This window comes from Balaenoptera physalus (genome assembly GCF_965194825.1).
Source record: "Balaenoptera physalus genome assembly, chromosome: 15".
Taxonomy (NCBI): Eukaryota; Metazoa; Chordata; class Mammalia; order Artiodactyla; family Balaenopteridae; genus Balaenoptera; species Balaenoptera physalus.
Genome location: NC_138894.1, coordinates 76,549,717 through 76,572,279, shown reverse-complemented (window position 1 = coordinate 76,572,279; position 22,563 = coordinate 76,549,717). Strand labels below are relative to the sequence as shown.

Here is a 22,563-nt window from a genome sequence, read left to right as displayed (position 1 = left end):
GTAGCTCCCGCTCGCCGCAACTAGAGAAAGCCCACACGCAGCAACGAAGACCCAACACAGCCACACACACACACAAATATATATATATATATATATATATATATATATATATATATATATATATATATATATATAGCAAAAATCTACAGTACTCAAAGGAGAAATAAACAAATGCACAATCATAGTGGGAGATTTTACACACTTGTCTTAGTAGTTGGTGGAAAAGAGCAGACAAAAGCTTAGGAATAATATAGACTTGAACATCAAGATTAACAGAATTGGACTTTGCTGGCGGTCCAGTGGTTAAGACTGTGCACTTCCACTGCATGGGGCACAGGTTCCATCCCTGGCTGGGGAACTAAGATCCTGCATGACCAAAAAAAAGATTAGCAGAATTGACCAAATGGACTTAGACTACCGTCACCACCTTCCACCCCGCCACAGGCAGCAGGGGAAGCTCTGAAGAGACACTATTTTTAACACTTGCAGCATATGTCTTATCTTTAAGCACAGATAGAATTTTTTAAATTGACCATAAACTGCGAATAAAGTCTTAAAACTATTTCAAAGGATTGAAATTAAAGTATATATTCTGACCACAATGCAACTTCGGTAGACAACTAGAAAATCTCCTTATGTCTAGAAATTTTTAAATTTCTACTAAATAATCTATGGATCAAAGAAGAAATCATTATGGAAATTAGAAAATAGTTGGAACAGAATGATAAACATTCTATATATCATAACTTGTGGAATGAAGCTAAAGTAGTAATTAGGAGGAAATTTATATCTTCAAATGCACAATTAGGGGAAAAGGGCTAAAAGTGAATGATCAAGGCATTCATCTTAAGAAGTTAGAAAAAAAACCCAGCACAATAAATCCAAAGAAAGTAGAAGTAGTTATATGTCAATTATATCTCAATAAGCCTGGGGGAGGGGGAAGCAAGTAGAAGTAAGGAAATAATAAAGACAAAAGCATAACTTATTGAAATAGAGTACAAATATACAGAAAAGTTCGTTCTTTGAAGGGATTAATTACAATTGATAAATCTCTAGCAAGATAGATAAAGGAAAAGGAAGAGAGAGAGAGGGAGGAAAGGCACAAATAACCAATATCAGAAACACAAAGGAGACAGTACTACCTTTGAATAGCTTTATGTCAATACATTTGAAACTGTAGATTAAATAGAAAACTTGCTAGAAAATATAGCTCTCCTAAGCTGACTCAAAAAAAAAAAAACCTGAAACAAAAACAAATTGTCAATAGTATTATAACCTTCAAATAAATTCAATCTGTAGTCAAAAATCTTCACTCAAAGAAATCTCCAGGCTTGCATGGCTTTGCTGACGAGTTGTACCAAATGCTGAAGGATCAAAGAGTTCCATCTTCTATAAACTCTTTCGGAGCATAAAAAAAAAAAGAGGAAACATTCCCCAACTCATAAGTCTAGTATAACCTTGATACCAAAAGCCTGAAAAGGACAGCAAGAGAGGAAAATTACAGGTTGGCTTCACCCATAAAAATAGGTCACAAAAATCCTAAAAAAAATTAGCAACTGGAATGCAGCAATACATTTAAAGACAAAATGCCCAATTAACTTATGAAGATGTGTTCACACGTTAGTAATTACTAGTTCTCAGAGAAATTTAAGTTAAAACCACAATGAAATATCATTACCACATATACCAGTTTGGCTAAAATTAAACAGCTTGACAATACCATGTTGGCATGAAAAAAGAGCAAGAAGAACTGCTATTCATCACTGGTGGAACTATTAATTGACATAACCACTTAGGAAAGACAGTTTGGCACTGTCTACTAAAGTTTGAGTTACACCTACTCTACAACCTAGCAATTCCACTCTTAGATAGATACTTCGATCAGACATTCTCCAATTGTGATTCCCGACCCACAGTCTCAGCATCATCTGGAAACTCCCTAGAAATGCCAAATTCCTGGCCTCCAGTCCAACTTAATCAGCAATCAGTGCCCAGCAATCTGTGTTTTAACAAGCCCTCCGGATGATTCTGATACATGTTAAAGCTTGAAAACCACTGCCATAGAGAAATAGGAATATATGTTCACCAAGACACATGGACAAACATGCTTTTAATAGCATTGTTGATAATAGCCAGAGATGAAAACAAGACAAATGTCCAACATCATAATGGATAAATTTATTATGAAATAGTTATATAATGCAATGAACTAATAAAAGTGAATGAATCTCAGCTGTACAAAATAGCATGATGACTCTCAAACAAAATGGTGAGTAAATATTTGAGACCCCCCAAAAATACATTTTTATATACATATAGAAAAAGGTTCTTGTCGAAGCACATACGTGTTTCAAGAGCCCAAAACTGTACCTCCAGCCCTAATCTTCTTTTTAGAACTCCAGGCTGGCATATAACTAGTACCTGCCACATAATGTGTGCTCAGAATGACAGGCCTCATTCTTTATAATCTTTATAGTGACTGCAGAGTATTTTATAATATGGACATATCATATTTATTTAACCAGGGCCTTGTTGATGGACTTTTCAAGTATATTACTTTGGCTGCCCAAATAAACTGAAAATTCTATGAGGTGAGAGATCATGTCTGCCTTCTTCTAAGACAGTGCCTGCTATTCAGTAATTATTTAATTGAATGGATTTTCCGAATTAATTTTCCTATAAGAAAAAAATGGCCTGACCAGTTTTATTTATCTTTGTTACAGCATAAATCAATTCCTTATAAATTTAGTTTTCAGTGAATTAACTCTAGAAAATCCAGTCAATTCTGGGCGTGATGACAAAATAAATCGTCTACACTTGGAAAATATTCTAGACTTGGAGCAGTGTGATCCTCTAAGGTCATTTAATTTCCCTACGTGATATCTCTTCTCTGTCTCAATGCAACAGCAACTAGGAAATGTGTCAAGCATTGGAGTTAGGAAACCATATATCATACATTTTCTGAGAGTACCTACTTAAAGTACCTACTTAAAGCTTTCTTAAATGTTCTTGACCCTGTATTCTAATGTGTGATTTGGAACATATGACACCATGCCTGGACCTCTAGGGAGTGACTGGCTCCAGAGAAGATGCTTATAGGGCAAAACAGGCCATTTGGAAAGCCTGCTCCTTTGAAACCTTGCCTCCATACTCTCTGGTTTATAACACGTGATTCTTCTTCAATCCTAGAAGAATCGTAAAGGAGCTTCCTTGAGCATTGGCTGTCAGAGCAGGACACAAGGGCAGCTGCAGGAAAGGGCAGCAGGTATATGGCTCAGAGAAGAGACTTAAGCAGCAAGCACATTGGCTGGACCCTTGGAATGCCCACTGTGATGTCATATTGAGTCATGAGGGATAAAACTCATGGCTGAGAGGTGCATGGGGTTGAATAATGGCTCTGGTTTGGAAGCTAACCATCCCACTGCCACCATATGTCAGCCTTCTACTATTTGGTTTCCTTGTCTGGGGGCTTTGGGTGAGGTTTTCTGGGAAGCAGAGTAGGGAGCAGGTGGCAGCCAAGACGTACTCAGAGGTAAGTGATGCAACACTCTCTTGAAACTCACTGCTCCCTGCCCCTGCCCCTGTCCCTGGAGACATAGAAACTCCTAATCTTGGGCAGTGGGAGGAATTGATGGTGGGAAGAGGGGAGTTGAGGTAGTGCCTATGGATGTCGTCCTGCAAGTCACTCTCGGTCCTTTTCCCTTCAATACATTTCAACAAACCTTGAGCACCTATTATATATGGCAGCATACTAGACATTGAAGAAGAATAAAACACCACCTCCACCTTTTCGAGGTATAGTGGGGGAGAAAGTCAGACATATATACATATATATATATATACACATACATACATATATATATAAAACCCAAGACATATATATATATGTGTGTGTATATATATATATATATATCCCAAGGAAAGAGAAAGGGATGAGTTAATAGAGGTGTAAATATTGCTGAAGAGATGGGAAGTAAAGAGTATTCTAGGATCTATAAAATGCCTTTGCGGGGAGCTTAGGTTTGAGCTGTGCTTCAGAGGAAGGGTAGGATTTTGAAGTTGGATAGGATGGGCGGAGGAGAGTAGTGGAAGACTTTCTGGACAGAAGGAATTGATCGGGGGAAAGCATGGGAAGCAGAAGAGCGCTGGATGTGTTCAAGGAGAGGTGAAGGCACCTATCAGGAATGCAGTGTACAAGTGTAGGGAACCGGTTGGGGTAAAGTGAGAGAAAATGTCGCAAAGTGGTTAGGGGTCCCATTGTAGAGGGCTTCAAACGCCAGACTGAATACTTTGTATAAATATTATTCTGTCTGCAATTGAAAGGCATCAAAGATTTTAAAGCCAGGGGAAAATGTGCTTAGATCTGTGTTTTAGAGCACAGAATTTAAACTTTCAAAAGTTTAAACTCTAAACTTTTTTTTCTCAAACATACCACTTGGGAGGCTAATTAAAAAGCAGATTCTGATTCAGTAGCAGATTCTGAATCAGTAGAATTCTTTTTTTTTTTTCTGAAACATTTATATTAACATATTTCCATACAAATAGCCCAATGAAAGTTTAGTATTAGTTGTTTTGTTTGTTTGTTTGTTTTTATACTGCAGGTTCTTGTTAGTCATCAGTTTTATACACATCAGTGTATACATGTCAATCCCAATCGCCCAATTCAGCACACCACCATCCCCACCCCACCGCAGTTTTCCCCCCTTGGTGTCCATATGTCCGTTCTCTACATCTGTGTCTCAACTTCTGCCCTGCAAACTGGCTCATCTGTACCATTTTTCTAGGTTCCACATACATGCATTAATATACGATATTTGTTTTTCTCTTTCTGACTTACTTCACTCTGTATGACAGTCTCTAGATCCATCCACGTCTCAACAAATGACTCAATTTTGTTCCTTTTTATGGCTGAGTAATATTCCATTGTATATATGTACCACATCTTCTTTATCCATTCGTCTGTCGATGGGCATTTAGGTTGCTTCCATGACCTGGCTATTGTAAATAGTGCTGCAATGAACATTCGGGTGCATGTGTCTTTTTGAATTACGGTTTCCTCTGGGTATATGCCCAGTAGTGGGATTCCTGGGTCATATGGTAATTCTATTTTTAGTTTTTTAAGGAACCTCCATATTGTTCTCCATAGTGGCTGTATCAATTTACATTCCCACCAACAGTGCAAGAGGTTTCCATTTTCTCCACACCCTCTCCAGCATTTGTTGTTTGTAGATTTTCTGATGATGCCCATTCTAACAGGAGTGAGGTGATACCTCATTGTAGTTTTGTGAATCAGTAGAATTCTGATTCTAATTCAGGAAAGGATTGAGATTCTGCAATTCTAATGAGCTCCCAGGTGATCCTATTGCTATTGAACTGAGCACCATACTTTATTTTGACTTTCTTTTTTTTTTTGGCTGCATCATGTGGGTTGCGGGATCTTGGTTCCCCAACCAGGGATTGAACCTAGGGCCATGGCAGTGAAAGCACCAAGTCCTAACCACTATACCGCCAGGGAAGTCCCAAGCACCATGCTTTGAATGTGAGGCTTTAAATAACTCCAGTGAGTGCATATGGTGGTTCTCTGGTGTAGCTAATCCCGTAGGAGGCTACTTTAAAGACTTAGTGGGAAGGAGGGGGAAGGAAGTGAAAGAATCAGAGCAGTAAGATGGAAAAGAGGACATTGATTCATTCCCCCGGTGTTTATCACCCACTGCCACCACCATGTACAAGGCGCTCCTCTGGGCACTATGGATGCAGCAGTAAATGGAAGGGACAAAAATCTCTGCCCTCGGGGCTGTGAGAGAGGAGGAGGGTCCTGAGGTGAAAGTTTGGCTATAGGAAGTGAGGCAGAAAGAGAGTAAAGGGATTGAGTCTTTTTTTTCCTGATTGGGCCTCAAATATAAAGAGTTAATTATAAACATTATCATCATTTTCCTATGAGGACTATATTCATCTTTGTATCCCCTATGTCTGGTATACTGCCTGGCATATAGTAAGTGCTCCACAGGTGTTTGTGAAATGAAAGGATGACTTCTCAGTTTTAACCCTGAATGATTGAAGAGATGGCATTTTAAGCAACATAAGAAACACCTGACAGAAGTTGTAAGTGTAGCAGGAGGCGGAAAATGTATGTGGACATATTCGTCAAGCAGCTCAAATTAATAGTCTGGACATGTGCTGTCCAATCTAGTATCCACTGGCCACATGTGGCCATTTACATCTAAATTAATCAGAACTAAATACAATTTAAAATTCCTTAATTGCACTACCTACATTTCAAGTGTTCAGATATGATGATTTCCATCATCATAGAAAATTCTATTGGGTAGCACTAACTTAGACTCTAGATCTTGGAAATAGATAGTGGTTATCCATACATTTGGCAACAAAATCCTTTAAAAATTTTCCTCAGAAACATCTCTCAAATGTAGCCATCCAGATTCAGTGTCATTGTCTTAACTAAGACTCCTCTTGAACTATTTTCAGTCGCTAAGTGGTCTCCTACAAACGTTTTCCAGCCTAGAGCATAGACCCTGGCTCTACAAAACAAAACTACAGGGCTTCTGTGGTGGTGCAGTGGTTAAGAATCCGCCTGCCAATGCAGGGGACAAGGGTTCGAGCCCTGGTCCGGGAAGATCCCACATGCCGTGGAGCAAGTAAGCCCATGTGCCACCACTACTGAGCCTGCGCTCTAGAGCCCAGGAGCCACAACTACTGAGCCCACGTGCCACAACTACTGAAGCCTGCACGCCTACAGCCTGTGCTCCACAACAAGAGAAGCCACCGCAATGGGAAGCCCGCGCACCGCAACAGAGTAGACCCCGCTTGCCGCAACTAGAGAAAGCCCACGTGCAGCAATGAAGACCCAACGCAGCCAAAAATATAATTAATAAATAAATAACGTTTAACAAAGAAACAAACAAAAAATTACAGTACACACAAAACCTCCCAAAGCTGATTGTGACACTCTGCTAAAAGTAACTAAAGAAACTAACAAAAATCTCTCAGCATCCCACTGCCTGCAGCAGCAGCATTTCTCATCTTTTTTTTTTTTTAATATTTATTTATTTTTAAATTTATTTTATTTTTGGCTGCTTTGGGTCTTTGTTGCTGCGTGCAGGCTTTTCTCTAGTTGCGGCGAGCGGGAGCTACTTTTTGTTGCAGTTGCACGGGCTTCTCGTTGCGGTGGCTTCTCCTGCCATGGAGCTCGGGCTCTAGGCATGTGGGCTTCAGTAGTTGTGGCACGTGGGCTCAGTAGTTGTGGCACGTGGGCTCAGTAGTTGTGGCACGTGGGCTCAGTAGTTGTGGCTCACGGGCTCCAGAGCACGGGCTCAGTAGTTTTGTGCGCACCGGTTTAGCTGCTCTGTGGCACGTGGGATCTTTCCAGACCAGGGCTCGAACCCGTGTCCCCTGCATTGGCAGGCGGATTCTTAATCACTGCGCCACCAGGGAAGCCAGCCCTTCTAATCCTTTTTGACTCTCAAACTTTCATTGCCAAAATTTGTCAACCACCTTAAGAATTTAAAAATCATTTTGTCCCTTTTTCATAATATATGATAAGTGATTTTAGGTAAATAATATTTCATTTTACAACAGTGTTTTCTTAAAATTTCAAAGTTCATTTTAACATCATCTGTAAAAGACAAATGTTCACTTTTCCCCATGTAACAAGTGATGCATGATATTTAATTGACTTTGTAACAAATATGAATTTTCCCCAACACTTAGGTATGAGAAATGGCAAATATATTTCTTTGTCTACATCAAGTATAATCCAGCTTAAACTTCCTATCACCTAGGTTGGCAAAAAGTCTGGTATCTGTTTTTCTTCCCCAATCTTTGCACTGTATAAGAACTCTGGAGTGGGGGCAATTTATCCGAAATAGCAGGGGGCAGGTCCTTAGCCATCGGAATAGCTGTTGCTTTTCCTCTTTGCCATCTGAAGGCAAAAATTGTGGCTGTGTGTCAAGTTTGGTCACAGAGACCTTTGCCAAGGCCCCCAGTCCACTATATCTGAGCTCTTAAGACCAGGAGGAATAAATTTCATCAGGCTCAGGGCCCACTACACAGCAAACCTGCAGTGTCAGTGCTGTTTCCCAGTTTCAGGGAGTCAGCTGACCTCTTCTTAATTCTAGAAGCACCAAGCACTAAACCTCTGGCACAATTCAGCTTAAAATCCTCCACAGGCCTAGTCTTATATGAGGGTTGTCTCATATATTGAGACATATCATATATTGGAGGTTCCAGGCAATCATTTCGGCACCAAAAAACTAACTCCCTACTGTGGATTAGGAGAACCAAGACTATAAGAACAAAGTCCTGGCTACCTTCTTTGGTGAGGGGTAACATTAGTCTCTTTCCCAAAAGGATGCAGCGATAAAAACAAAGTAGAGTGTAAATTACACAATGTCACTTTCTACATAAAATAAAAATATTTCTCACTACATATTTATGTAAGAAGAAGTTTTTTGTCAACAATTCTACTTTTTATTCAGGTATACAGGTTCCCCCGGCTATCCAAAAGTAGAGTGAGCCTGTGAAACCTTTTGTAAGCCAAAATGACACAAAGAGAAGGAGCAATTACCTTAGGACACATCTTGCTAATGGATGCACAAAGTAAATTGAGATAAAGCACAGATGCTCCCAGACACAGCTCAAAGCTGTGACGGCTAGGTGCTGCGATGCTGAATGTAGTTCCCAGGGAAGAAGCTTGGCGGTGCCATTCTCACTGCTGGGGTGTATGCTGCCTCTTTAACAGCTTGCTGTAAAACAAATGAATGCTGAATGCTTTTTGCCTTTTTTTTTCATAAAAACAAAAATCCTCTCGGATTTCTTTCAGTTAACAAAAACAGGTACTAATGTAGGTCTTTCTTAAAATGGAAGTGGCATAAAGCAAATTTTCAAAAAGTGGAGGATACCTGTAATTATATGCAGTAAAATGCACAGAAATCAAGTGTACAGTTTGTTGAGTTTTGATAAATTTATACACCCATTAACTAACACCTCAATCAAAGTACAGCATTGCCATAATCCTGGAGAGTTCCCTAGTGTACCTTTCTAGTTTGTTTTTTTTCCACTCAAAGGCAACATCCTGTCTGGCTTCTGTTGTCATGGATTAGTTTTGCCTATTCTTGAAACTTGTAAAACTAGAATCATATAGTGTATGTTCTTTCGTATCTGGCTTCTTTTGCCGAGCATGTTTTTGAGATTCATGTATGTGGTCGACAATGAATTTCTAAGTGACATTATGTCATGCTTGTTAGTTTGGGGACCTAATGTATATTGAAACGTAGAATGAAATTTAACTACCTGTTGTGGCATGAAAAATAGACCAAAAATTTGCTTTCATGACCCAGTGGCTGTAATTCTTGCATACTGCATTTCAAAAAGCCAGTAGTTTATTTTTTATACTTAAAAAATTTATACTTATATGACAAGATAAGGTTTCAGGATGTTAACTGCAAATGACACATTGTTGATGTGGAACCCTATTTCCAGTAGGGGAGGAATTGCTTGGGAATGTGGTATATATGTTTAATTTTAGTAGATGATGCTGAACAGTTTTCTAAAGTGATTATATCAGTTTACATTCTGAGTAGAGTATGAGAGTTCCAGTTTCTCCACATTCTTGCCAACACTTGGCATTGTATCTTTTTAAGTTTAGTCACTCTAACGAGTGTGTTTGATATTGCACTGTGGTTTAATGAACATTTCCCTGATGACTAATGATATTGAAAAATTTCTCGTGTTTATGGGCCATTTGGAAATTCTCTTTTGCGAAACATCTGCTCAATTCTTTTGCCCATTTATAAGGATTGGTTTGTCAGCCTTTTACTTATTTGTAGAAATTCTTTGAATATTATGGATATGAGTCTTTTGTCAGTTATAGGTATTAAAAATAAATTCTCCCACACCGTGGCTTACCTTTTCACTCACAATGGTGTGTTAATGAACAAAAGTTCATAATTTTAATGAAATCTAATTTATCAATTTTTGCTTTTATAGGTAGTGATTTTTCTGGTTTGTTTCCAGTGTGAGAAATCTTTGCCTACCCCCAGGTTATGATGATATTCTTTTATGTTTCTTCTAGAAGCTGGGTTTGGATCTATGATCCATCTCAAATTACTTTTTGTGTATGATGTAAGGTAGGGATCAAAGTTCTTTTTTTTCCCATATAGATATCCAATTCCTCCAGTAGGGCAGGGACTAGGGTGAGATGAGTGAGGCACTCACCTTGGGCACAAAATTTAAGGGTCACCATAAAAGTAATCAAGACAATATTTAATGCAATATTATTAAAAAATCAAACTTAACTTGGAAAATCTATGATGAACAAAATATCAGAATTTTAAATCTGACCCTGCACTTACATGACTATGCCTCACCACCTCACCCTAAAATCCTGGTCCTTTCTTCCAACACCATTTATTGAAATGATCATCATTTTCTCATTGAATTGCATTGGTGACCCTGTCATAAATCAGGTAATTATATATAAGTATGGGTCTGTTTCAGGACTCTATACTTTGTTACATTGGTTTATTTTCTATCCTTGCACTGATACCTCACTGTCTTCATTTATATAGTTTTGTAGAAAGTCTTGAAATTTGGTCTTGTAAGTATTCCAACTTTGATCTTCTTCAAAATTGCCTTAGCTATTCTAGGTCATTGAATAAATTTTTAAATCATCCTGTTAATTGTCACATAAAAACATTCAGGATTTTGATTGAAATTGCATTGAATTTGTAGTTCAGATTGAGAATAACTGACTTCCTAAAAATAATGAATCTTCTGACCTATGAATGTGTTTGTATCTCCATTTATTTAGGTCTTCTTAATTTCTTCCAATAATATTTAGTTTTCAATAAAAAGGGTTTTTTGAAGCTACAGTAAATGATTTTTTTTCATTTTTATTAGGGAACTTTTCATAAATCAAAAGCACATAGAAGTGTATAATGACTCTATGAATCCATCACCCAGGTTTAACTCTCTTACCATGTTATTTTGAAGTGAATCTCAGATAATAAAATTTCATTAATAATTAAATATGTATATCTGGAAGTTAAGAGCTCTTTGAAAATACTTAACCACAATATCATTATTATGCCTAAAAATGGAACAATAATTCTTGAGTACCATCAAATATCCGTCAGTATTCAAATTCTGATTGTCTCATAAATGATATAAATTATTATTTATAGTCTGTTTAACTCAAGATCAAATAGGGCCCACATATTGAGATTGGTTGGTGTGTTTCTTAAGTTCTTTCTAATTTGTAGATTCCCCACCTTTATTTTTTTCTTTCATTCTTTCCATTTATGTGTAAAAGAAAGGGATCATTTGCCCTCTAGAGTTTTGCAAGCAAGATTTTGCTGATTAAATGCCCATGTTGTCATTTATCATGTTTTGTTTTCTTCTGTGTTTCTTGTAAATGAGAAAGTTGGATCTAAGACTTATCAAAATTAGTTTCGTTTATTGGGGGGCAAGATTATTTCATAGGTGATGATGATCATCAGGAGGTTCAAAATGTTTGGTTTGGTATGGTATTTTAAGTATCATCTTCTAAATGATGCTGACACTTGGAAATAAGTAGATATTTCTATATTGATCTTTCACTCAGAGACCTTGCTAAATTTGCTTATCACTCCTAAAAACTTATCTATAGATGCTTTTCGAAAAGCATATTTTGATATTCTATACAATCATATTGTCTGAAAATGATAATTTTATTTCTTCCTTTTCAATTCTTATGCCTTTTATTTCTTTTCCTTGCTCTTTTGCACTGACTAGGACTTCAAATACAATGTTCAACAGAAGTGATGACAGTGGAGATCTTTACCTTCTTTTTTTTTATATAAAAGAAAGTTTTCCTTAACTCACCATTTATGTATAATGTTTGCTATGTGATTTTTATAAATATTCTTTATTAAATTAAGAAATTTCCCTTTTATTTCTAGTTTGCTAAGAATTTTAGCATGAATGGGTGTTGAATTTTAAGTGATTTTTCTGCTTCTATTGAGATGCTCATATGGCTTTTCTGGTTTATTCTATTAATGTGCTGAATTACAATTAATTTCTGAAATATTAAACCATCTGTGAATTCCTGGAATAATTATGACATGTTTGTGATGTTGTTCATGATCCTTTTTCTATATTATTAGATTAAGTTTGCTGATATGTTGTTTAGAGTTTTTGCATCTGTATTCTTTTTTTTTTATAAATTTATTTTATTTATTTATTTTTGGTTGCATTGGGTCCTCGTTGCTGTGTGTGGGCTTTCTCTAGTTGCAGTGAGTGGGGGCTACTCTTTGTTGCAGTGCATGGGCTTTGCACTGCAGTGGCCTCTCTTGTTGCAGAGTACAGGCTCTAGGTGCGTGGGCTTCAGTAGTTGTGGCACGAGAGCTCAGTAGTTGTGGCGCACGGGCTCAGTTGCTCCATGGCACGTGGGATCTTCCCAGACCAGGGCTCTAACCCGTGTCTCCTGCATTGGCAGGTGGATTCTTAACCACTGCGCCACCAGGGAAGCACTTTATCAGATTTTAGAATCGAGGTTATTCCAGGCACCTAAAGTAAAGGGAGAAGTAATCCCTCTTTCTTTCCATTAACATGGCAAAAGCATTCATATCACTCAGGAAATTCCAAGGGTTTTTGAAGCTCTGTGCCAGGAACCCGAGACAAACTCCAGGTATGTTCTTTATTATAACACACAACACACACACACACACAAACACACACAGTCACTCACACATACACACATATATATGAGAGAGACAAATCAGAAATTCTTATGGCAGGCTGAAAACTCAGGGTGTTTCTCTGTTTCAGTGCTGAGGCAGAATTACTTCCTCTTCAGGAAGCATACCTCACTCTCTGCTCTAGGGCCATCAACTAATTGGATGATGCCCACCTACATTATGGAAGGCAATCTACTTAAAGTCTACTGATTTTAGATGTTAATCACATCTTAAAAATACTTTCACAGCAACATCTAGAGTAGTGTTTGGTCACAACTGGGCACCACTGCCTAGCATATAAAATTAAACATCATGACATAAAATTAACATAAAACTAATCATCACAACCATATTTTTTTTCTAAGAATGTTACAGTGTTAGCTCTTAGATCTGGGTCTTTGATACATTTTGAATTAATTTTTGTAAATAATATGAAGGGTCCAACTTCATTCTTTTGCATATGTTTATTCAGATGTCCCAGCACCATTTGTTGAAAGATTATTTTTTCCCCATTGAATGGTCTTGGTACCCTTATAGAAAATCAATTGATTGTAAATATGAGAGTTTATTTTAAACTCTCAGTTCTATCCTGTTGATCTCTATGTCTATCCTTATATCAGTACCACACTGTTTTGATTATTGTAGCTTTGTAGAAAGTTTTAAAATCAGAAAGTGTTAGTCCTTCAATTTGTTTTTCTTTTTCATGTTTGTTTTGCCTACTTAGGGTCCCTCGTAATTCCATATGAATTTTATGATAATTTTTTCCATTTCTGCAAAAGAAGACATTGGGATTTTGATAGGATTACACTGAATCTGTAAATTGCTTTAGAAGTATTGCCATCTTAACAAAATTAAATATTCCCATCCATTATTAAGGTTGTCCTTCCATTTATTTCAGTCTTCTTTAATCTCTTCAACAATGCTTTGTAATTTTCAGTGTACAAGTCTTACCTCTCCTTGATTAAATTTATTCCTAAGTAGACAAATACTGTATGATATCACTTATATGTGGAATCTAAAAAATAATGCAAACAAATGTATATATAAAACAGAAACAGACTCACAGATGTATAAAACAAACTAGTGGTTACCAAAGGGGAAAGGGAAGGGGGGAGGAGCAGATTAGGAGTATGGGATTAAGAGATACAAATTACTATATATAAAACAGATAAGCAACAAGGACATATTGTATAGCATAGAGAATTATAGTCATTATCTTGTAATAACTTTTAATGGAGTATAATCTGTAAAAATACTGAATCACTATATGCTGTACACCAGAAACTAATATTGAAAGTCAACTATACTCCAGTAAAAAAATTATTCCTAAGTATTTTCTTCTTTTTTTTTTAAACATCTTTATTGGAGTATAATTGCTTTACAATGGTGTGTTAATTTCTGCTTTATAACAAAGTGAATCAGTTATTTTATTCTTTAGGATGCTAAAAAATGGAATTATTTTCTTAATTTTCTTTTCAGATTGTTCACTGTGTGTAGAAATACAACTTATTTTTGTGTGTTGATGTTGTATCCTGTAACTGTTAGAGTTAATTTTATTTATTAGCTCTAATAATTTTTTGTGTGCATATATTCTTTAGGATTTTCTGTAAGTAAGATTATGTCGTCTGTGGCTAGAGATAATTTTACTTTTTCCTTTCCAATTTGGATGTCTTTTATTTCTTTTTCTTACCTGATTGCTCTGGTTAGAACTTCCAGTACAATGTTACAGAGAAGTAGTGAAATTGGGCATCCTTTTTTTTTTTTTTTAATTGAAGTATAGTTGATTTACAATGGTGTGTTGGTTTCTGGTGTGCAGCAAAGTGATTCAGTTATATACATATATATGTATATATATATTCTTTTCATATTATTTTTCATTATGTTTTATTACAGGATATTGAATATAGTTCCCCATGCTATACAATAGGAACTTGTTGTTTATCTATTCTATATATAATAGTTTGCATCTGCTAGTCCCAAACTCCCAATCCATCCCTCCCCCACCCCCAGCCTTGGCAACCACAAGTCTATTCTCTATGTCTGTGAGTCTGTTTCTGTTTTGTAGATAAGTTCATTTGCATCATATTTTAGATTCCACATATAAGTGATATCATATGGTATTTGTCTTTCTCTTTCTGACTTACTTCGCTTAGTATGATAATTTCTAGGTCCATCCATGTAGCCGCAAATGGCTTTATTTCTTTTTTATGTCTGAGTAATATTCGGTTGTGTATATATGTACCACATCTTCTTTATCCATTTATCTGTTGATGGACATTTCAGTGGTTTCCATGTCTTGGCTATTGTAAATACTGCTGCTATGAACGTAAGAGTGCATGTATCTTTTCGAATTATAGTTTTGTCCAGATATATGGAAAGTGGGCATCCTTATCTTGTTCCTCATCTTAGAGGGAAAGCTTTCAGTCTTTCACTATTGAGTACAGCATTAGTTGTGGGTTTTTGTTTTGTTTTTTTTTAATAAATGCCTTTTATCATGTTGAGGAAGTTCCCTTCTATTCCTAGTTTAAATTGTTGTTGGTGTTTTTATCATGAATGGGTGTTGGATTTTGTCAAATGCTTTTTCTGTATCAATTGAGATATTCATGTCAGTTTTTACCCTTTCTTATTATTAATGTGGTATATTACATTGATTTATTTTCTTATGTTGAACTACCTTAGGATTCTCGGGATATATCTTGCTTTCAGCACTTCTATCCAACATTGTTTAGCTAGAGCAATTGGGAATTCTATGAATAGTTTGTTTTTCTTTTTTAAATATTTATTTATTTATTTACTTATTATTTTTGGCTGCATCGGGTCTTAGTTGAGGCATGCAGGCTTCTCTCTCTAGTTGTGGTGCACAGGCTCCAGAGCACGTGGGCTCTGTAGTTGCAGCACACAGGCTCTCTAGTTGCGGCACATGGGCTCAGTAGTTTTGGTGCGCGGGCTTAGTTGCCCCACGGCATGTGGTATCTTAGTTCCCTGACCAGGGATCGAACTTATGTCCTCTGCATTGGAAGGCAGATTCTTAACCACTGGACCACCAGGGAAGTCCCTAGTTTCAGTTTTTGTTTGACTGAAAATGCCTCTATTTCACCTTAAATTTTGAAGGACAGTTTCACTGAGTATAGAGGTCCAGGTAGTTATTTTCTTTTAACACTTTAAGGATGTCATTCCATTGTTTTCTGGATTCATTATTTCTAAAAAGATATGAAGTGTTGATCTTATTGCTCCTTTGAATGTTATGTGTCCTTTATTTTTTGCTCTTTTAAAAATTCTGTGTCTTTGGTTTTCAGCACCATATAATGTACTTCAGTTTGGCTTTTCTTTGTCTTTACATTGCTTCCTAACACTTCTTGCATTTATGGCTTGAATCTCAGGCTTTCTCAGTTTTGTAAAGTTCTTAGTTATAAACTTTTTCCCCTGAATATAGGCCTTAGTATTTAGAGCAGTTTTTAGGTTCACAACAAAATTGAGCAGCAAGTACAGAGAATTCCCATATACACCCCTGCACTATTAACTTCACAAATATTTTTCTGCTCTATTCTCTTTCTCCTTCTCTTCTGGGATTCCTATCACTTTGTCCTCCACGTTTCTTGGTTCTTATATCTATTTTTTTCTCCTTTTTTTCTCACCATGCTTCAATATGAATATTTTCTTCAGACTTCCCTTCAGTTGTGTCTAATCTGCTGTTATACCCATTTTTAGTTCTTTTGTTGTTGTTGTTCTAGAATTTCCATTAGATTTTTAAAAATAGCTTTTAGTTCTTTATTAAAATTCTCCATCTTGTCATTTAATTTCTTGAACACATAAATCACATATATTTTAAACACCATGTCTTTTAACTATATCTGGATTGCCTGTGAATTTGTTTATACTGCCTGTGTTTGTCTCTTAGTTTTCATTCAGTCTTATCTTCTAGTATACATGGCAATTTTTAATTGAATATCAGATATTTTAAATGTAAAGTTGAAGACATAATTCAAAGCTCTGGATAAAGTTACTTTCCTTCAGACAGCAGAATTATTTTTGCTTCTGGAAGTCATCTAGAATAGGGAAAGATCATCTTAATCCAGTCAAGGATTAAACTCATTGGAGGCTGAGCTTCAATTTTAGAGCCTAGTTTATTTCCGGTTTATTTTTATTCCAAGGTATGGCCATTTGGGGGTTCCGACTGAAAGCCTGGGATTTCTATTAGGGTCCCTCCTCCTTGGCCCCTAGTCAGTTTTTGTCCATCAGCCCTATAAAACTACTGAATACTCTGCTTAGATTTTTAGCCTTTCAGCCATGGTTTGAGAATTGTCAAATGCTTTGAGGAGGAAATCGGGGCTCACTTCTCTACACTTCCTTTTTCTCTGAGATCTTGGCTCCTCTCATCCTTGATGCCTTGATAGCTCTCCAATGACTTCAAACAGATGTTTAAAAAAAAATTTTTTTGTCAATCTTTTCTAGTTGTTTTCGTTCACAGGATTCAAACCATTGTCATGAACAGAAATCATAGATTGGTTTTTTTCTCTCCATTTTTTCCCTTCATATACTTTCTTTCTATTCTTTTAGTGGTTACTCCAGAAATTTCAGTATGCATACTTATCCAACTCTCTATTCAGAAGAATTTCATCAACACTGTTATACTCATTCACTGAGGTTTTAATTTCAGTACTGCATTCTTAATATCTAGAATAACATTTGATTATTTTTCAAATCTGCTACATCACTTTTTATGGTTTTCTGTTCCTTATAAATATATTTAAGCTTGTCTTTTATTTCTTTAAATGTAATATGCATTGTTGTTTTCTAATCTAGATCCGATAATTCCAATACCTGATATCTCTGTAGGTTTGTTTCTGCTTTCTGTTGTTTCTGCACATGTGCTTATTTTAAAATATTTAACCTTTCTGAAATTGGGATATGGCTTGCAATTGATGTTGTTTTATAATTTAATTGGCAGGGTTTAAAAAAAATTCTCAGTGGCATGTAGAATATAGTACATTTTATAATTGGTAGTATCTTAGATGTTTAATGAAATGCAATATTCACAGTAGTTTTTTGAAGCTTAGGATGAAGATCTTCCTCAGAGAGTATCTCGTTTGCTCTAGACTATGGCACCATCAATCCAGGACCACTTCAAGATCATGGCTTGGGGGACCATGCAGATGATGTGAACTTAAGCTGAAAATTACACAAAAGTCAACCTGCAGTTACAACTTCTCAGGGACTTCCCTCCAGTCCTCTGAACTTCTCAGTGTCAAGGCAACTTTCCCTGTAGTTCCCTGAGGTTAGGAGTAAGGGGCAGATTTGTGATTTTGAGGTTCCAGCTGGATATGGTAGAGTCTTCTACTGGATTTTTTTTCCCCTTCTGGTTTGTATTTTTGAAGTTTTCTTTAAGAAGTTATCCTGTGCCCTAGGTCACAAAGATTTTCTCCTACTTTTTTTTTGTTTTTATGTTCCAGTCTCACGTTTCACATTTTAGTTTTTAATACATGTAGAGTTCCCCTCTATATGTAGTATTAGAAAGTGATCCAATTTTATTTTTCTCTTTATATTGAGCCAGTTTTCTCATCACTATTTGCTGAAGAATCTTTCCCATTCATTTATGGAACTCCCTTTACCATATTAAGTTGCTGTATATACAGGAGTCCGTCTTTGAGTTCTCTATTTTGTTCCATTCACTTATTTGTTCCTGTTTCTATTACCATACATTTGTAGTGTATCTTAGGTTTTGGTACAGCAAGTCCTTTCTTTGCTCTTCTTTTTGAGCTTGACTTAGCTGTTAGTGGACCTTTATTTTGCCATATAAATTTTAGAGAGTTTTACAAGTCCTTGAAACATTCCAACGGAAAGAATTGGGAATGCATTAAGTATAATTTAATTGGGAGACTACTGACATCCTTATAATTTAAAATTATTCCAACCAGAGCCAAGAATGTCTCTCCATTTATTCAGATCATGCTCTATGTCCTTTAATAGAGTTCTATAGTCTTCTACATGATGGTCTTCTCTCTTTTTGGTTAATACCTTGATACTTTAACATTTTTATTGCTATTGTGGAAAATATCTTTCATATTTAAAATTATATTTTTCTAGTTTTTTTGCTTCAGTAGAGAAATGCTATTGACATTTATAAGTTTTTCTGGTATTCAGAAACCTTGGTGAATTCTTTCATTACCTCTGATGGATAATGTCTTTGATTATCATTTCAATTGCTTGCATGCTTATTGGTCTACTCAAATGATCTATTTCTTTTTGCCCAATTTTTATATTTTATGTTTTTTTCTAAGAATTTAACTATTGCATTAGGCATTTCACATTTATTAATATAGTTATTCAAACTATTTTTCTTCTCTTTCCTCTTCTACTTCAATTTTCAAGATTTATATTTATTTTGCCTTTTGCCCTAGGGGCATTATCAGCCCAGGACCACATTTATTTTCAGTTTGAGGGTTCCTGACTACACAAGGAATATAAATTAGAATTTCAAACCAGTATGAGGATAGACTCTTGGTTAAAAATTTCAGAGAAGGCTTTTTTTCCCACCCAGAGTTCAAGTTTCCTTGTCTGGTGAGCAGATATTTTTCTAGCCACCTTTTTACCAAGTGTGTAGCAATTTGACAAGCCTGGCTTTTTTTCCTGGGGTCTCATTTAAATACCCACTTCACATGGGCCTTATCTTTGTCCCCACCTTACTGTTAACCTAAGTCCCTCAGTGGCTGACACTGCAAATGACCTAGGGCATTGAAGTCTCAACTAGTTTCCACTCTTGTTTTTCAGTTTTCTTCTGATTTTTTTTTTTTAAAACAGGTCTAGTATGTCCAATAGAGGCTTTTTAAAAATTTTTTATTTTTATTTTTTTGCATTGGATGAGACTCAGTTTTTTTGTTGTTGTTGTTGTTGTTTTTTTAATTATTTATTTATTTATTTATCTATCCATTCATGGCTGTGTTGGGTCTTCGTTTCTGTGCGAGGGCTTTCTCTAGTTGTGGCAAGTGGGGCCCACTCTTCATCGCGGTGCACGGGCCTCTCACTATCGCGGCCTCTCTTGTTGCAGAGCACAGGCTCCAGACGCGCAGGCTCAGTAGTTGTAGCGCACGGGCTTAGTCGCTCCGTGGCATGTGGGATCTTCCCAGACCAGGGCTCGAACCCGTGTCCCCTGCATTGGCAGGCGGACTCTCAACCACTGCGCCACCAGGGAAGCCTCTTCTGCTTTTTGACCTGGAGATTTCCCTTACTTTCTTAAGGAGCTACATTCTGCATTTAAAAAGATGTTTGTTGTATTTTATTCAGCATTCCCAAGTGTTTTCTAGTGGGAGATTATTTAGGTCTATGATATGTAGAGATCATTTTGAGATAAATATATAGAAAGATCATTTGTAAATACATCAACCTGTATTTCAACATCAGTTTTCCTTTTGCTTATGTTTTTAATCAACAGTCCATTATGGACATAAATTAAATAATATATGACTAAGTATAAAATCAATTTAAAACTGTCCAAAGTTCAAAACTACCACTGCAGCTAGGGTTATTCTACTACTGGCCTACTGCATCATGAGCATGTTCATGAATTCCCTACTAATTGTTGTGTAGGCTCTTTTAATATACCTTCAGAGACTGATATCCTAATATAAAGGGAAGAAATAAAAAAGTTTTATTTGAAATTGTAACAAATGTCATTTATGCCTTTAAAATGACCTGGAACACCCTTGCAGAAACCCCAGGATTTTATTAACTACTGGATGGGAAATTCTGACCTGCAGGATAAAATAAAAATCCCAAATAATCTGGCATAATCTGGCTTCCACCTATGTTTTTAGCTTCATCTCTCACTACTTAGCAAAAGTGCACCTAACAATCATGATGCTCTAATCTTCTCAGTGATGTTCCCACTTGCCTGGAATGCCCTTTCTTCACCTAAAAACCTTCTGTTGATTCTTCATACTCCAGTACAAATGGCAACTTCTTGAGGAATTCTTCCCTTCTCTCCCAGGCAGTTAATCACTGTTCTCTTTATTCCCTCACACTTATATTTCTTTTTTTTAATATATAGATTTATTTAATTAATTAATTAATTAATTTATGGCTGCGTTGGGTCTTCGTTGCTGCACACAGGCTTTCTCTAGTTGTGGCTAGCAGGGGCTACTCTCTGTTGTGGTGCGTGGGCTTCTCATTGTGGTGGCTTCCCTTGTTGCAGAGCAGGGGCTGTAGGTGTGCGGGCTTCAGTAGTTGTGGCACATGGGTTTCAGTAGTTGTGGCTCGCGGGCTCAGTAGTTGTGGAGCACGGGCTTAGTTGTTCCGCGCCATGTGGGATCTTCCCGGACCATGGATTGAACCCGTGTCCCCTGCATTGGTAGGTGGATTCTTAACCACTGCACCACCAGGGAAGCCCCACACTTATATTTCTGTTACAGCATTTACCACATGGTATTGTAATTTATCTGTTTAGACATCTATTTTCCCTACTAGTGTAAGTTCCTAGAACACAGGGATCATATTTATCTCTACAGTTCCAGCACCCTACACAATACTGAGAACTTAGTAAGTACTCAATAAATGATCCATGAATAAATGAATGACATAACTGTTGCTGTGGTTATGGATGCCAACAGTATAAATATTTATGTCTATGAGATGAAGTGCGCTGTCAATAAAGTCTCTAACCTAGAGTACTACCTGATTTTATTTTTTCTTTTTGTTCCTTTCTAGACTTCAAAGCAGCATAAACTGAAAAAGATCCAGAAATTCACAGGTCAGAAAGATCCTATTCTTCAGTTCAAGGCTAACGACAAATCAACTGTGGGGTCTGCTTTAAGACTCTAACCTTTAATAGCAGGTGGAAGGAAGAAGGTTGGACTATGTAAATGAAAGAAATAGTCCTACTCTTTCTAGCATCTCCACTTCCAAAGAAATGTAAATGGCTCCATAATTCTTTCCATGCTTCCTATCCTCATACTTCCTTTCCTAATCTCTTTTTGTGCAAAGCTCAAAGTATCAGGAAAGAAACATGGTGAGACTGAAGAACAAAGAAGGGGTAACTACCAAGAGTTTGGTGCGGGAAGTTTTGGTACCTTTTTTCTCTAGCATAGACACTGGATAATACATATCTTTTCCTCCAAAGATATGTATTCCTCTGTTTACCCCACTCCATCTCCCTATCATGATTATTCCTGCTCTTTCCAATGGGTACATCTACTGTATGCTGAAGACAGCATCCTACAGCTTAAAAAAACAAACAAACAAAATGAGATCTAGGTTAAATCTGAGCTCTACCACTAATTAGCTTTATGATCTTAGGCATGGCTTTGTTTTTGTTTCCTTATTTGCAAAATGAAGGGGTTGAACTAAGGTGATGTCAATAGTCATAACGCTAATAGATTCTTTACCTCTACTCCCAGATCCACAGTGGGAAGACAATCTCAGGATGGGTTGCACTGAAGCTAACCTGACATGGTGAGTAAAGTCCATCTTCACTGTGTCTATTCTTTCTCTCTTCAGCCTACCCTACTGATAAATTCTATAAAAGTTAGGAGTAAGATACCTCGGACTCTGTTTTACTTCCCTCGCTATGATAGCTGTATCCTTTCTAAGTCTCTCTTCTTATTGTTTTCCTTACCAGTACTTTAATATCACTTCAATTACACTGACATACTCTGTTGCATCCAGCTTTTCAGGACTCCCTATGGGGTGGTCCCAGGAATATGTATGCTGGTCAATGGACAGGAGTCTTCAACAGATCATCCAACACCTGGAAAGTGCAAGGTCAAGTAGTTTCTGGGTTGGGGTTGAAGGTGGTAGAGCTTTTAAGAGGGAGGAAGGAAGAGAGTGAAGGAGGGAG

At 36.8% G+C, this 22,563-nt stretch overlaps 1 protein-coding gene across 1 annotated transcript in view; it reads left to right on the top strand.

The window, feature by feature from the left end:
- Positions 1 to 22,563, top strand: part of SPATA31H1 (SPATA31 subfamily H member 1) — a gene marked incomplete at both ends in the record, with an annotated part of 41,334 nt that overhangs the window by 3,907 nt on the left and 14,864 nt on the right. The window contains 2 exons of the mRNA XM_082427084.1: positions 21,435 to 21,524; positions 22,252 to 22,487. Of these exons, the coding sequence (XP_082283210.1) occupies positions 21,435 to 21,524; positions 22,252 to 22,487 (326 nt within the window). The remainder of the gene's footprint in view (positions 1 to 21,434; positions 21,525 to 22,251; positions 22,488 to 22,563) is intronic.